General features: G+C 51.5%; 2 protein-coding genes across 3 annotated transcripts; one reads left to right on the forward strand and one right to left on the reverse strand.

Annotated features, from left to right (window-relative positions):
• The first annotated feature begins 554 nt into the window (after positions 1 to 554).
• ogal (O-GlcNAcase like) lies at positions 555 to 7,265 on the forward strand. The gene is made up of 17 exons (XM_067259234.1): positions 555 to 1,030; positions 1,289 to 1,340; positions 1,501 to 1,598; positions 1,955 to 2,085; positions 2,255 to 2,426; positions 2,532 to 2,630; positions 2,793 to 2,932; positions 3,057 to 3,252; positions 3,438 to 3,542; positions 4,529 to 4,794; positions 5,029 to 5,203; positions 5,430 to 5,515; positions 5,693 to 5,785; positions 5,920 to 6,008; positions 6,136 to 6,250; positions 6,454 to 6,583; positions 6,980 to 7,265. The coding sequence occupies exons 1-17, from the start codon at positions 958 to 960 to the stop codon at positions 7,114 to 7,116; spliced, it is 2,157 nt and encodes a 718-aa protein (XP_067115335.1). The 5' UTR covers positions 555 to 957; the 3' UTR covers positions 7,117 to 7,265.
• A 1,076-nt stretch (positions 7,266 to 8,341) lies between these two features.
• cant1b (calcium activated nucleotidase 1b) lies at positions 8,342 to 13,505 on the reverse strand. 2 transcript variants are annotated; one of them, XM_067259701.1, is made up of 5 exons: positions 13,384 to 13,505; positions 10,273 to 10,872; positions 9,556 to 9,696; positions 9,185 to 9,388; positions 8,342 to 8,712 (listed from the first exon to the last, which is right to left on the reverse strand). In XM_067259701.1, the coding sequence occupies exons 2-5, from the start codon at positions 10,799 to 10,801 to the stop codon at positions 8,342 to 8,344; spliced, it is 1,245 nt and encodes a 414-aa protein (XP_067115802.1). In that variant the 5' UTR covers positions 10,802 to 10,872; positions 13,384 to 13,505. The 2 variants fall into 2 exon arrangements, with proteins under 2 accessions (XP_067115802.1, XP_067115801.1); XM_067259700.1 differs by lacking the exon at positions 13,384 to 13,505 and adding an exon at positions 12,241 to 12,354.
• Between the last annotated feature and the right edge of the window lie 25 nt (positions 13,506 to 13,530).

Here is a 13,530-nt window from a genome sequence, read left to right on the forward strand (position 1 = left end):
AAATCTTTGCTTTGAAGATTTGTGATGCAAAAAATGCAAAATGATTGTGGACACCTTGTAAATATTCTTCTTTACATAATTACTGACTTCATATCTTAATTTGCGTCCTGTGCCCTATGTAATGTGTTTTGTTCATAAAGTGCTTTTTCCCAAGTTTTAAATGGAAAATATGACATTATATTTGAATAAATAAAACTGGTTGTTTAAATTTGCTGCTTCTTTTGTTTCAATGGATCATTTAACAAGTAGCTCTTAAGTGTGTTTCCCTGCTCCAACACACCTGATTCAAATAAATGAGTCCGGTATCGAGCTCTGTAGAAGCCTGGTAACGAACATGCATTGGAATCAGGTGTGTTGGAGCCAAGAAACATCTAAAACATGCAGGACAGGGGTTCCCTGAGGACCAGGGTTGAGAACCACTGCTCTAAACTATTTCTTTGTAAAACGGGTCCCTTTAAGATAAATAATGTAGTGTCCCTTTAAGATAAATAATGTAGTGTCCCTTTAAGACGCTCAACGTAGCCAACCCGGCAGTCCCTCAGGAAGGCACGCACGATTGTCTTTTAGACATTGATTTTGATGTTAATTGAACAGTCCGAACTATTTACTGTCTTTATCTTCTTTACTGTCGTAATATGCAATAGAGTTTTATTGTGCTGGATTCTGAGCAGGGGAGTGGATGTGCAATTCGCTATCAATAAAACAAAGTTGTGCGAAAGTTATTGCCGATACGCACGCACAAATCACCCAAACGATTGGCTTGTTTATATGGAGCCCAAAGTGTACCTGTAAAAGACAAAGATAACATCACTTATTCTCCGAGCTAACCAGGGGAAAGCGTATTATGCATGTCTGACAGATCATCGGATACCACGCATCGCGCACCATTATCATCAATATTAGCAAACCGAAGACGGACAACCTTAGAAAGTATCGGCGTGACCTCTTGAGAAAACCATGCCGAAGCCAATCGCCTCGCAGGGGGGATCGGAAGCGGGGAAGAGGCGCTTCATCAGCGGGGTGGTGGAGGGTGAGTGATGGAGGGTGATCGAACAAGAACTCGTTCAGAGCTGCTCCACAAATGTGTTACACGGCGAGGTTGCTATGGAAGTTATGACGCGAAATCAGACAAATCAAGACAACACACTTAATAGGCTACGTCAACATTACCTTGCGTCCTTTGACGTTTTTTATTTATTTTGATCAATTATCTTAACTCTTGTATTGAGTAAAGGCAACCATATGGGCTAGAGAAGTATCAACCTAACCTGACCTTTGCTTCATGCAGGGTTTTACGGGCGCCCGTGGACTATGGAACAGAGGACTGATCTATTCAGAAGGTAAGGAACTGTTCAGAGATCATAGACTGACATCCTCTCTCTCTTCTCTCTCTCTCTCTCTCTCTCTTTTCTCTCTCTATTTCACTCTCTCTCACTCACTATTCCACTCTCAATTCCTCTGAATACCCTGTCCTCTCTCCTCCTCCTCCCTCTTTCACAGGGAGCAGAAGTGGGGGTTAAACACCTACCTCTATGCCCCTAAAGATGACTACAAACACAGGATGTACTGGAGAGACCTGTACACCCCACAGGAAGCTGGTGAGGACTGGTACTCTCTCTCTCTCTCTCTCTTCACTCTTTCTCTCTCTCCCTCTCTCTCAGTCACTCACCCACTCCCTCTCTCTCTCTCTTCACTCTCTCTTCACTCTCTTTCATTCCCTTTCTCTCCCTCTCTCTCAATCATTCATCCTCTCTCTCTCCCTCTCTCTCCCTCCCTCACTCAAACATACACTATCTACATTATCCCCACCCAAATGCTTAAATATGTCATTTAAGACTAATCTAAATACCATAAACCTTGTTTATGCTGTTTTGTTGCATAGGAGATGGTGTTTATGGCTCTTTCCCTCCCTCCCTCCCTCCCTCCCTCCCTCCCTCCCTCCCTCCCTCTCTAGAGCAACTCAAAGCCCTGATATCTGCTGCAAAGCAGCACGATGTGGAGTTCATCTACGCCATCTCCCCCGGTCTGGACATCACCTTCTCCAGCTCCAAAGAGGTGGCCACTCTCAAGAGGAAACTGGACCAGGTCTGTTCCGGAACGGAGTGGGTGGGGTTATGGTTCTAGACAGTGGCAGGGGTTCTAGAACCGGAAAATTAAGGAGATAATGGTGGTTCTAGAAACCCCCCTGTGAGGGTTTGCCACAGAGAACGGCATCATCACATCATCTCCCCCCTCCTCCTCCCCCCCCCCCCAGGTGCTGGGTTTTGGCTGCAGCTCCTTCTCTCTGCTGTTTGACGACATCGAGACGGAGATGTGTCCTGCAGACAGGAAGACCTTCAGCTCCTTCGCTCACGCCCAGGTCTCCGTCACCAACGAGGTCTACCTGCATCTGGGGGAACCGGGCACCTTCCTGTTCTGTCCCACAGGTCAGAGAACACCCACCACCCGACTAGAACCCTGCAGAACCCAGCTGATCTAATCTGATGGAATACCTTCAGTATGTGTGTCTGTGTGTGTGTGTGTTCTCTCAGATTACTGCGCTGCGTTCTGCACTCCTAACGTGTCCCAGTCCTCCTACCTCCAGACCGTGGGAGAGAAGCTGCTGCCAGGTGTGGACGTGCTCTGGACCGGTACGTAAACTCTGACCCCTTACCCCTAAACCAAACCAAACACACCAGAACTGAATACAACTGGACTTTGAAAGTCCATGAAACAAAGACCAAAAAATTTAAGAGAATACTGTTCTCTCCCCCTCCCTCTCCCCCCCCCCCCCCTCCCCCCTCCTCCCCCAGGACCCAAGGTGGTGTCCCACATCATCTCCGTGGCGTCCATAGAGGAGGTGTCCTCGGTGCTGCGGAGACCGCCGGTTATCTGGGACAACATCCACGCCAACGACTACGACCCCCAGAGACTCTTCCTGGGGCCGTACAAGGTGTTCCTTCAGGGTTCCTTCAGAACCATAACGGTGTATAAGGTGTACCTTTCCAGAACGTTCCAACTGTCGTATTTCAACAACTTCCTCCTCTGACCTCTAACCTCTCCGTGACCTTCCTAAGGACCGGCCCGTGGAGCTGATCCCCAAACTGAGGGGAGTTCTGACCAACCCCAACTGTGAATTCTACCCCAACTTCGTAGCCGTCCACACCCTGGCCACCTGGTGCCGGTCCGGGACGGGAGGGGCAGGAGGGGCAGGAGGGGCAGGAGGGGCAGGAGGGGCGGGCGGAGCGGGCGGAGCGAGGGATGTGGACATGAGTGAGTGGACGGGTAACCCATGACTGTCTGGTGTGAGAGCAGAGTCCTATTGTTCCATCCCCCTCTGACACATCCCTCCTTCCCCGTTCCCTCCCCCCTTCCCTTCTCTCCTCCCCTCCTCTCCTCCTCCCTCTCATCTCCTTCGACCTCCTCCACCTCCCCTCCCCCACCTCCCTCCCCCCCAGGTGAGGAGGGTCCAGGGCAGGAGTCCTCTTTCTGCCCCCAGAGAGCTCTAACTCTGGCCCTGACTGACTGGCTGCAGGAGTTCCTCACCAACGACCAGGCTGGAGGTACGGGATATCACGCACACGCGTGCAAACACACAGCACAGACATGGATACACGCATGCTACTGCACAGAACATGCATGGCATATGTACATGCATGTTCTGTACAGCACAACCCGTACTGCACAGAACATGCATGGCATATGTACATGCATGTTCTGTACAGCACAACCCGTACTGCACAGAACATGCATGGCATATGTACATGCATGTTCTGTACAGCACAACCCGTACTGCACAGAACATGCATGGCATATGTACATGCATGTTCTGTACAGCACAACCCGTACTGCACAGAACATGCATGGCATATGTACATGCATGTTCTGTACAGCACAACCCGTACTGTACAGAACATGCATGGCATATGTACATGCATGTTCTGTACAGCACAACCCGTACTGTACAGAACATGCATGGCATATGTACATGCATGTTCTGTACAGCACAACCCGTACTGTACAGAACATGCATGGCATATGTACATGCATGTAGGAAACACATGGATTCTCACATACTGGTAATGCTTGTGTCACGGCCATTGCCTGGACCCCTTGTTTTTGGTTTTGCCCTACCCTAGTGTTTTCCTGGCTCGTTGTCTACACCTGTGTCTCGTTCAGTTCTCGTTAGTTTCATTGTGTCCACTTGTGTCTTGTTTGTTTCTGTGTATTTAGGTTCCAGTTTTGTGTCCAGTCTTTGTCTTGTCATTTACCCTTTGTCCCTGTGAGCACCCTGTCTGTTTCCCGGTTTTGCGTAATAAACCCTTTTGTTCGACAATGCCTGCTGACTCTCTTGCATGTGGGTCCTACCCCGCCTCTCGCCGTGACGGCTTGTCTGAATGTGTGGAACTTGATTTGGTTTGTGTCTGTTTTATTTGAGGGTTTAATCTGTGTGCAGTGAAATCCCTCTGACACAAACAGGATTAGACTACTTTGGATGGTTTGCTGTCACAGACTGACACACACACACTCTCTCCCTCCTCCCCCCCAGGCCCCCGCCCTCCCTCCCACACCCTGAAGAAGGACTCCTCCGACGATGAGCCCATGCAGACGGAGGCGGGAGACCCCGTGCATGTGCCGGGCCCGGGGGAGAACCCGCTGTACACGGCAGAACCGCTCACCCTGGAGGACCTGGTTCTGCTGGCGGAACTGTTCTACCTGCCCTACGAGCACGGGCCGCGGGCCAGAACCATGCTGGAGGAACTGGACTGGCTGAAGAACCACAGCCAGCCAGCAGGAATGGGGGAGGACAAGCAGGTGAGGGGGAGGGGGGAGGGGGGTGGGAGGGAGGGGAGGGAGGGAGGGGAGGGGGTTTCTGCCTTTGTCTCACCATCTTTTCCTGTCACAAATCACACACACCTTTTTGTTCAAAATGTTTTTCAGAAAATATTTTTTCAACCTTTAGAAACTTTTAGTGTTTTTTTTTAATTCATTTTCAAACGTTTGGAAACTCCCTCCCTCTCTCTCTTCCCCTCTCTCTCCTGCCTGCAGACCGCAGAGTGGAACTCGAGGGCCGATCGTTTCGACAACATGTGCGGCGCCGTAGTCCAGATGTTTAACCGCCTGTCCAACGCGCCCAACAGGAGCATCCTGTACGACCTGTACAACTACATCTGCGACATCAAGAGCGGCGTGGGCCTGGCGCGCGCATATGTCAAGACTCTGGGTAGCTATGACATCACAGTACAAGAGAACACTGGGTAGCTATGACATCATAGTACAAGAGAACACTGGGTAGCTATGACATCACAGTACAAGAGAACACTGTGTAGCTATGACATCACAGTACAAGAGAATGCCTGTGTCAGAACACTGGGTAGATATGACATCACAGTACAAGAGAACATTGAGTAGCTATGACATCACAGGACATCGACCTATTCCCTCCACAGGGGGGCGTGGTCGCCCCTCGGCCCAGCTGATGAACAACGACCCAGAGCCCTGGGGGTTTAGAGGAGGGCTGTCTGGGGAGTTCCAGGTACCTTCACCCTGGTGGTGCTCCCACACCCCCTACACGCCCCCTACACACATCTTTATCACAGTTCATCTACGTTCACCACAATCACCAGTTGTGTTCCCCGTCGATGAGTGATGCTTCTAGGCCCTCTAATGGCACTTTCTCTGGGCTGTTTCACACTGTCCTCTGTTCCCGCAGAGAATGCTGCCCTGCCATGGCAACAGGGACCTGTTCCGTCAACCGCCCATGACAACGGTGTACTCCATCCGCCCCTACTGCCCACAGGACCAGGTCTCTCTCTCCTTCACTCACGACCGGGGGAGAAACATCTAGAAATCTATTGTCGACGCTTGTGAGATAGTCTAGAGTGGTCGGTGTCAGTAGATCGACTGGTGTTGATGTTGATGATGATGTTGTTGTTCCAGGCGGAGGTGCAGAAGGTCTTCAGAGAGATGCAGAGAGACGGAGAAGGCAAGATCCCTCCATCGTCACAGCCTGAGCTGCTCAGTGATGGGTGAGGACGACAGGAAGTGTGTGTGTGTGTGTGTGTGTGTGTGTGTGTGTGGGGGGGGGGTTGTTCTGTTCTTAACCTTTCTCCCTCCCTCTCTTCTCCCCTCCTCTCTCCTCCCCCCCAACCCCAGGTTGTCAGCGGGCCGGCTGCCCCCCTCCCCCCAGTGTGGGTACATCCTGGAGGATGAGGGGGGGGTGTGTGGCTACGTCCTGGGCCTCACGGATGCCAAGGCAGCTGGCACACAGGTACACACCCCTCCCTGTGTGGATTGTGACCGTCGGAGGAGTGTGTGTGTTTCTCCATCAGAGTCTTACCCAGAGTCTTACCCTATCTTATTCATCTCTCTCTCTCTCTCTCTCTCTCTCTCTCTCTCTCTCTCTCTCCTCTCCCCCTCTCTCTCTCTCTCTCTCTCTCTCTCTCTCTCTCTCTCCCCCCTCCCATGCTCCAGAGTGCTCTGTCTGAGTCTGTGCAGGGAGACTTCCCCTCTCTGCTGACCATGCAGCTCCGCCCCCGCGTGTCTGACCCCGCTCCCGCGCACCGCATGATCAGCAGCCTGCTGGCGTCCCTGAAGACCAGCGGTGAGACGCACACACACACAATCACGGACGAAAACACAGTCACACAAACATACACACACAGATCATTCAGACAGCAGCACTCAAGTAGATGGTTCACATATACATTTACATTTAGTCATTTAGCAGACGCTCTTATCCAGAGCGACTTACAGTAAGTACAGGGACATTCTCCCCGAGGCAAGTAGGGTGAAGTGCCTTGCCCAAGGACACAACGTCAGTTGGCATGACCGGGAATCGAACTGGCAACCTTCGGATTACTAGCCCGCTTCCCTAACCGCTCAGCCACCTGACCCCCTCACAACACCTATACAACAATCATACAACCAGAAACCGAATGAGGATCTTTCTCCTCCTTCCTACCTATTCAAGCATTCCTCTTCTCCCTCCCTCCGTCAGGGTCCAGAGGGGTGTTCTGTGAGGTTCGCCACGACGACCGAAGGATGCTGGACTTCTTCGCCAAGACCGGCTCCTTCGCACCTCTCAAAACGGCCGCCCTGCCTCCGGGCGTCGTTGCCATGGGAACGAAACTGTGATTGGACTCGGCCGGCGTGCTACAGCCCGATGTTGTTGTTGTTTATCTCATGGGTGTCTTCAGTCCGTAACCACGGTTGCAGTCGGTGTTTTGAGCGCTGCTGAGGTTTGTGCTGATGACGTCAGTGTCAATAAAGTTTTTCTAAATGCCCGTGTGCTGTGGCTGAATGACGTTTTTCCTCATTAACTTTGCGTGTTTCTGTGTAAACAGTGTTTCTTACTTGTATTTGTGTATTAAATATATGTGACCTTTTACACCAACAGTTAAGAACACACACACAAACAGGGTCCAAACAGTAACTAGGCAACACAGATTTTAATCTTTGAGGTTGTTGTGTTGGAAGTTGTTTGTTTTAGGGAGTTTATAAAGACAGAGATAAACATATAATAAAATATTAATTTAAATATAAACTTCAGAACTGTAGTTTCAGTGTGGTCAGACCAATCACATTTCATCAACATGTTAAAAAGTCTTTAGTGCTAAAATACCCTGGATCTGTGTGAGTGTCTAGACCTGGTCCAGAATAAACCCTCACTAACCCTATATTTGAGTACATCTATTTGGTTGGGTCTAAGCAAGATGGTCGTCGCCTCTGACTGGCTTAATGTTCTCCACCATGTTGCTTATTCCAACTAAAGCTTTTCCAGATCGGCACAATTGGTTTAAAACATAACTCAAACAGCTTCTGTACGTTTCCAGTACTAGTCACCAAGGTCTGGTTCAGAAGTCACACACAGTAGGAGAAAACAAATGGGAAAATAGACGTGAAAACCGTTGAGAAGTTTCCGTTTCGAAGCTTGCTTCTCTTCCATCCGGTGACTTGTCCGTGGCTATCCACTTCCTGTCTTTGTTCTTTTTCTTCTGTTCTTTTGTTCTTCTTCTTCTGTTCTTTTGTTCTTTTTCTGTTCTTTACCTGAGTATTACACTGGCAGTGTTTGTCTGTGCATGACGTGGACCACGGTTCAGCCACAGAAGAGGAAGACCTACATTACCCATGGTCCTTTGCGGAGGGTGCATTGTCCATCCCATTCTCCTCTGTCCTCTCCTCTCCATCCCCCTCTCCTCTCTCCATCCCCCTCTCCTCTCTCCATCCTCCTCTCCACCCCCCTCCCCCTACCCTTTCCTCTCTCCACCCACCTCTCCTCTCCACCCCTCTCCCCTGTCCTCTCCTTCCCCTCTCCTCCCTCTCTCCTCTCCCCTGTCCTCTCCTTCCCCTCTCCTCCCCCCTAGATGAACTCCAGCCCCTCGTACTTCACGTCTCCTATCTTCGTCTCAGCCAGCAGCTCTCGGCCGTCCAGCGTGAAGGCCAGGATGTACGTGGCGATCTTCCCCGCGTCCTCCTCCGACTTCAGCGCCAGCACCACCCTGTCGCCGGTCCCCGGGACGAACTTGAAGGAGGAGAAACCGTGGGTGGGGTTGAGGGGCCCCGCCCGGGCCGCCGTGACGCGGTCAAAGTCAGCGGGGCAGGAGAGGAGGAGGTTGGTGGCGCGGCGCTCGTCGGCCATCTCGTCGTAGCGCTCCGATGAGGCGCGGCGCGGCAGGAAGAACCAGCGGCGCTGCAGGTCGCTCCACACTGCCGACTCGTGGATGAGGTAACCTGGGGGGGGGGGGGGGAGAGGAGGGGGAGGGGGGGGAGAGGAGGGGGAGAGGAGGGGGAGGAGGATGAGAGAGGAGGGGGATCAGAGGGGGAGGGGGGGAGAGGAAGAAGATGAAGATGGAAGGAAGAGGTGGAAGAAAGTCTTAAACATGTCAAAACCACATTCTCATCATCATAACCATGCAGTAACCATGGAGAAACCATGCAGTAACCATGCATTAACCATGGAGTAACCATGCAGTAACCATGCATTAACCATGGAGTAACCATGCAGTAACCATGCAGTAACCAGGCAGTAACCATGGAGTAACCATGCATTAACCATGGAGTAACCATGCAGTAACCATGCATTAACCATGGAGTAACCATGCAGTAACCAGGCAGTAACCAGGCAGTAACCGTGCAGTAACCATGGAGTAACCATACAGTAACCATGGAGTAACCATGCAGTAACCATGGCGCCAGGCCTCACCTGGGGGTCGGATTCCCGCCGCCGTCCGCAGAGCGTCGTAGCGAGCCACCCAGTTCTCGTGCTCCACGTCGCCGCGGTAACCCACCACCTTCACCCACTCGGGGTTGTCGTTGACGACCTCTCCGGTGGTGGTGGTCCACTCCTTCCCCAGACCGCCCACGTACAGCTGCTCCTCCCTCACTGCCAGCCACTCCGCCTTGAACCCTAGGGGGGGGGGGGGGGGGTTAGGGAGAGGGCTGAGTGAGTGTGTGTGTGTGACTGTGTGTGTGTGTGTGACTGTGTGTGTGTGTGTGACTGTGTGTGTGTGTGACTGTGTGTGTGTGTGTGACTGTGTGTGTGTGACTGTGTGTGTGTGAAGCTGGTGAGCTGACCCTTAGCGACGCTCCCGTCTCCGTCGGGCAGGATGACCCAGGGCACGGCCCGGTTGCCCTCGATCCGGTACACCACACCGGTGCGGTCGTCCACACTGTACAGGTGGCCGTTAAACACCACCAGCTCCGACAGCTCCATACCTGGGGGGGCGGAGTCCAAACATCAGAATCTATACATACCATGGATCAGTGTGTGTGTGTGTGTCAGTGTGTGTGTGTGTCAGTGTGTGTGTATGAGTGTATCAGTGTGTGTCAGTGTGTGTGTATGAGTGTATCAGTGTGTGTCAGTGTGTGTGTATGAGTGTATCAGTGTGTGTGTGTGTGTGTATCAGTGTGTGAGTGTGTGTATCAGTGTGTGTGTGGGTTTATCAGTGTGTGTGTGTGTGTATCAGTGTGTGTGTGTGTGTATCAGTGTGTGTGTGGGTTTATCAGTGTGTGTGTGTGTGTATCAGTGTGTGTGTGGGTTTATCAGTGTGTGTGTGTGTGTGTGTGTCAGTGTGTGTGTATCAGTGTGTGTGTGGGTTTATCAGCGTGTGTGTGTGCGTATCAGTGTGTGGGTGGGTTTATCAGTGTGTTTGTGTGTCAGTGTGTGTGTGTATCAGTGTGAGTGTGGGTTTATCAGTGTGTGTGTGTGTATCAGTGTGTGTGTGCATCAGTGTGTGTGTGTGTGTGTGTATGTGTGTGTGTGTGTGTATCAGTGTGTGTGTGTGTCCACACCTCGTCCCTTCTCCGCCAGGTGGCTCTCCAGCGTGACCGTGTCGGCGTCCCACTCCACCTCCAGCCAATCCCCTTCCTCCGCCACGGTCACGTGACCTCTCTTCAGGTAGCTGAACCAGGTGTGCTCCTTGTCGCTGCGAGACTCTGTGTCCAGGTCGGCGATCACGGCGATGCGGTAGCGGATCCCGAGCGCCGTGCGCTCCGGTGCGCTCAGAGGGTACGTGGCGTTGTAACGTTTACGGTTTCCTTCCGCCGCTCGCGGGCTGACGACGTCATGGTTACCAGCGCCGTCGACCGTCCGACGGCTGCGTTGTTGCCTGTTGTGGTGCCGGAGGAGGTGGTCGGCGGCTACGCCGTCTCCGGGCCCCGGGGCAGAGTGGTGGAGGTAGAGGAGGACGGTGAGGGCGAGGAGTGTCGCCGCGGCGATGGCCCGCCACCTGAGACGGAAGCGGGGGTCTGACGACACGGCACCGGTCGTCATGGCGGCCAGGGCGGGGAGGCCTCGCACGGCCAGGCGCAGCGGGGTCATGGGGTTGTCGCCTTGGTTATCACCCGACTGGGAAGACGGGTAGTTTGGGGGAGGGGGTTTGGGGGAGGGATCTGGGGGAGGGGAGGGAGAGAGAGAGGATGTTTGCTTGTATTGTTCACTGTTGGTCGTACATTAAACAGCTCACACATTGTTCATTGTAGAGGTTCGCCTACACACATGAATACACACACACGCTCCTCTGACACACACACAATCCCCTGACACACACACACACACTGCTGAACCGTCTCTCTGCCCCGGGAGACAGGAAGCAGAAAGAGCAGCAAAGGGTTCCCCTGAGAACCACAGCTAATACGCAAGTTCCCCCGTTTGTGTGTGTGTGTGGGGGGAGGGAGAGAGAGAGACATAGAGAAACAGAGGGAGAGAAAGGGGGAGCTGAACAAGCACTGACAGGAAGGTGTCTACTGTGCCTCTTATGCAAGCGTTGCCAGGGGTGACCAGCAGATAGTATTCTGATGTCACGTCAGACCTGTCCCGCCCACCTCTGTTATGTTGAGTCATGGAACACCTGAACACTCCACAAGCACTCCGGAACACTCCACAAACATTCCACAGCTCTCCTAAACCTTCAATATGGAACTGTACCATAACTCATACAACAGAGCTAGTACACTCAACACACATGTACACTCAACCATCTGGTGACGAAAAAAAAGAACTGTTGAAAAAGAACACATTGTCCTGTACAGCTCCTCTTGTAGAGCAGAGCTGATACAGGGTTCAGGTTCATAGCTACATAGAAAATAGCTTCAATCCCTCCAAGGTAACAGGACTCATGTCCATAGTAACTGATTATCTGAGTCATCTCATGGAACCGTCTGCAGGCCTGGAGCAAGAGTGGAGATTCAGGACGACACAGTAACCTAATCACAGGAGCTCTCCTGCACACCTACATACCGGCTGGGCACACTCAGCGAGGAACACACACACACAGCCAGGAACACACACACACACAGCCAGGAACACACACACACAGACAGAAACATACACACAGCCAGGAACACACATACAAGCACTCACATACCTGCTGGACACACTCAGGAGAGGCTAGGGCTGTCAACACTGCTGCTTCTGATCCTGCTGCACACACACAGCCAGGAACACACACACACAGCCAGGAACACACACACACACACACAGACAGACAGACAGACACACACAGCCAGGAACACACACATGAGCACTTACACACACAACACTCAAACACAAGAACACACACTCTGGCATTCACACACTCCCCCTAACTAGCTCTCTTCTTATGAACAGAAACTAATAACTAATGATGTTTACAAACATAGCAAAAATACTGTTGTATTTTCCCTCTCCATTACAGGCATGCATTAACAATCTTTCTCGCATGCATTCATTCATCCATCCATCTGTTCCCTCCTTCGCCAGTTCCAGCTGTAATCATTCACCCTTTCTTCTCCTTCCCCTCGAGCGGTCGTCTGCCGGCATGTCTCTCTCCTCCTTCGCACGCATGCCTCCTTTCAGCATGTCCCTCCAGCCCTCCTTCCCTCTCTGCTACTCGTCCACCACTGACTGACTCCTCCCTTTCTCTCTCCTCATACCTCTCTCTCCCTCCTCCTCCCTCTCTCCCTCCTCCTCCTCCCTCTTTGTACCTCTCTTTCTCTCTCTTTCTCCTCCCCCTGTAGAGAGGTGGGAAGAAGGTTTGACACAGTCATGACTCAGGGAAAATGCCTGACTCCTTCATGCTTCACCTTTGGTCTAGTCTGTGAATGAGGACCTGAGGCGTACACAGACACACAAAGCAAACTCATCCTTACAGTGGGATGTGTGCTAATTGCATTACAGTGTTAACATGACCTAATCTTACAACACAGAGGCAGGTAGAATGCAGGGTTAGTGGAACTGAACCAGACCACTAAGATATAAGGTAGACTTACAGGAGAATAGTTAGACTGGGGACTGGTGTAGCTTGGATAAATAATGGAGAGTGTGTGTGTGTTTGTTATGAAACATCAATCTGTTAACAACCAAAGAAAACAAATAAACTAAGAAGGCATTTCCTTTCTCGGGAAAACTAACAATAACAAAGAGCAATGCACGCACGCACCGTTGAAGGCTGTGTTGCGTGACAAGATTCTCATACTTCTCATGCAACACCCTTCTGAACTGTGTTGACAAAACGGTTTCTTCACCACACGCACGCAGCCTGATCACCGTTCTTTAAACACGACTCGGAGGACCCTTACTCAAACTGGCCACGAAGACAGGAAGAGGATGAAGACGAGTTAGACCAATCCCACATCGGTTGCCAAGTCAACACTCTTGCCAAACTAATCGCGGAAAGATTTTATTTATTTTTTTACCGGTTCTTACATCCGACAAGAGTAGCTAATTTCCAATTCCACTAGCAAGCTAACTTTGATAGATGCTCTTCCCCTGGCACCAGCAATATTTTTAGCAAACTAAATAGCATTAGCAAATTATTTTTTGCGTTGCATGTTTGTATTAATTGTCCAGCACAGAGTATCTTATACGCTACAATGATGTGGACATCATGTTTGTAGACTCCACTTGTCTACTGCTGTACTTACTGGCCGAATGGGGTGGCCCAGATTCCCCCCGAAACGATAGCTTGGTGGAAGCTTATTCGGTTTCTCGAAGGTACCCGGTCCCTATCCCCGCTCCATCGCTGGTACAGCGTTGATGCAGCCAGAACTTCACTTCCTGATGCCGCTTCG

This window comes from Osmerus mordax, chromosome 21 (assembly GCF_038355195.1).
Source record: "Osmerus mordax isolate fOsmMor3 chromosome 21, fOsmMor3.pri, whole genome shotgun sequence".
NCBI classification, from domain to species: domain Eukaryota; kingdom Metazoa; phylum Chordata; class Actinopteri; order Osmeriformes; family Osmeridae; genus Osmerus; species Osmerus mordax.

Excerpts from the sequence above, each read along its gene's own strand:
- ogal (XM_067259234.1), top strand. The coding sequence starts at position 958 with ATGCCGAAGCCAATCGCCTCGCAGGGGGGATCGGAAGCGGGGAAGAGG. Across the intron at positions 1,599-1,954 it reads GTACACCCCACAGGAAGCTG|AGCAACTCAAAGCCCTGATA; the intron begins GTGAGGACTGGT and ends CTCCCTCTCTAG. Across the intron at positions 6,584-6,979 it reads GGCGTCCCTGAAGACCAGCG|GGTCCAGAGGGGTGTTCTGT; the intron begins GTGAGACGCACA and ends TCCCTCCGTCAG.
- cant1b (XM_067259700.1), bottom strand. The coding sequence starts at position 12,319 with ATGCTGAAAGGAGGCATGCGTGCGAAGGAGGAGAGAGACATGCCGGCA. Across the intron at positions 9,389-9,555 it reads AGACGGGAGCGTCGCTAAGG|GGTTCAAGGCGGAGTGGCTG; the intron begins GTCAGCTCACCA and ends CCCCCCCCCTAG. Across the intron at positions 8,713-9,184 it reads GGCGGGAATCCGACCCCCAG|GTTACCTCATCCACGAGTCG; the intron begins GTGAGGCCTGGC and ends CCCCCCCCCCAG.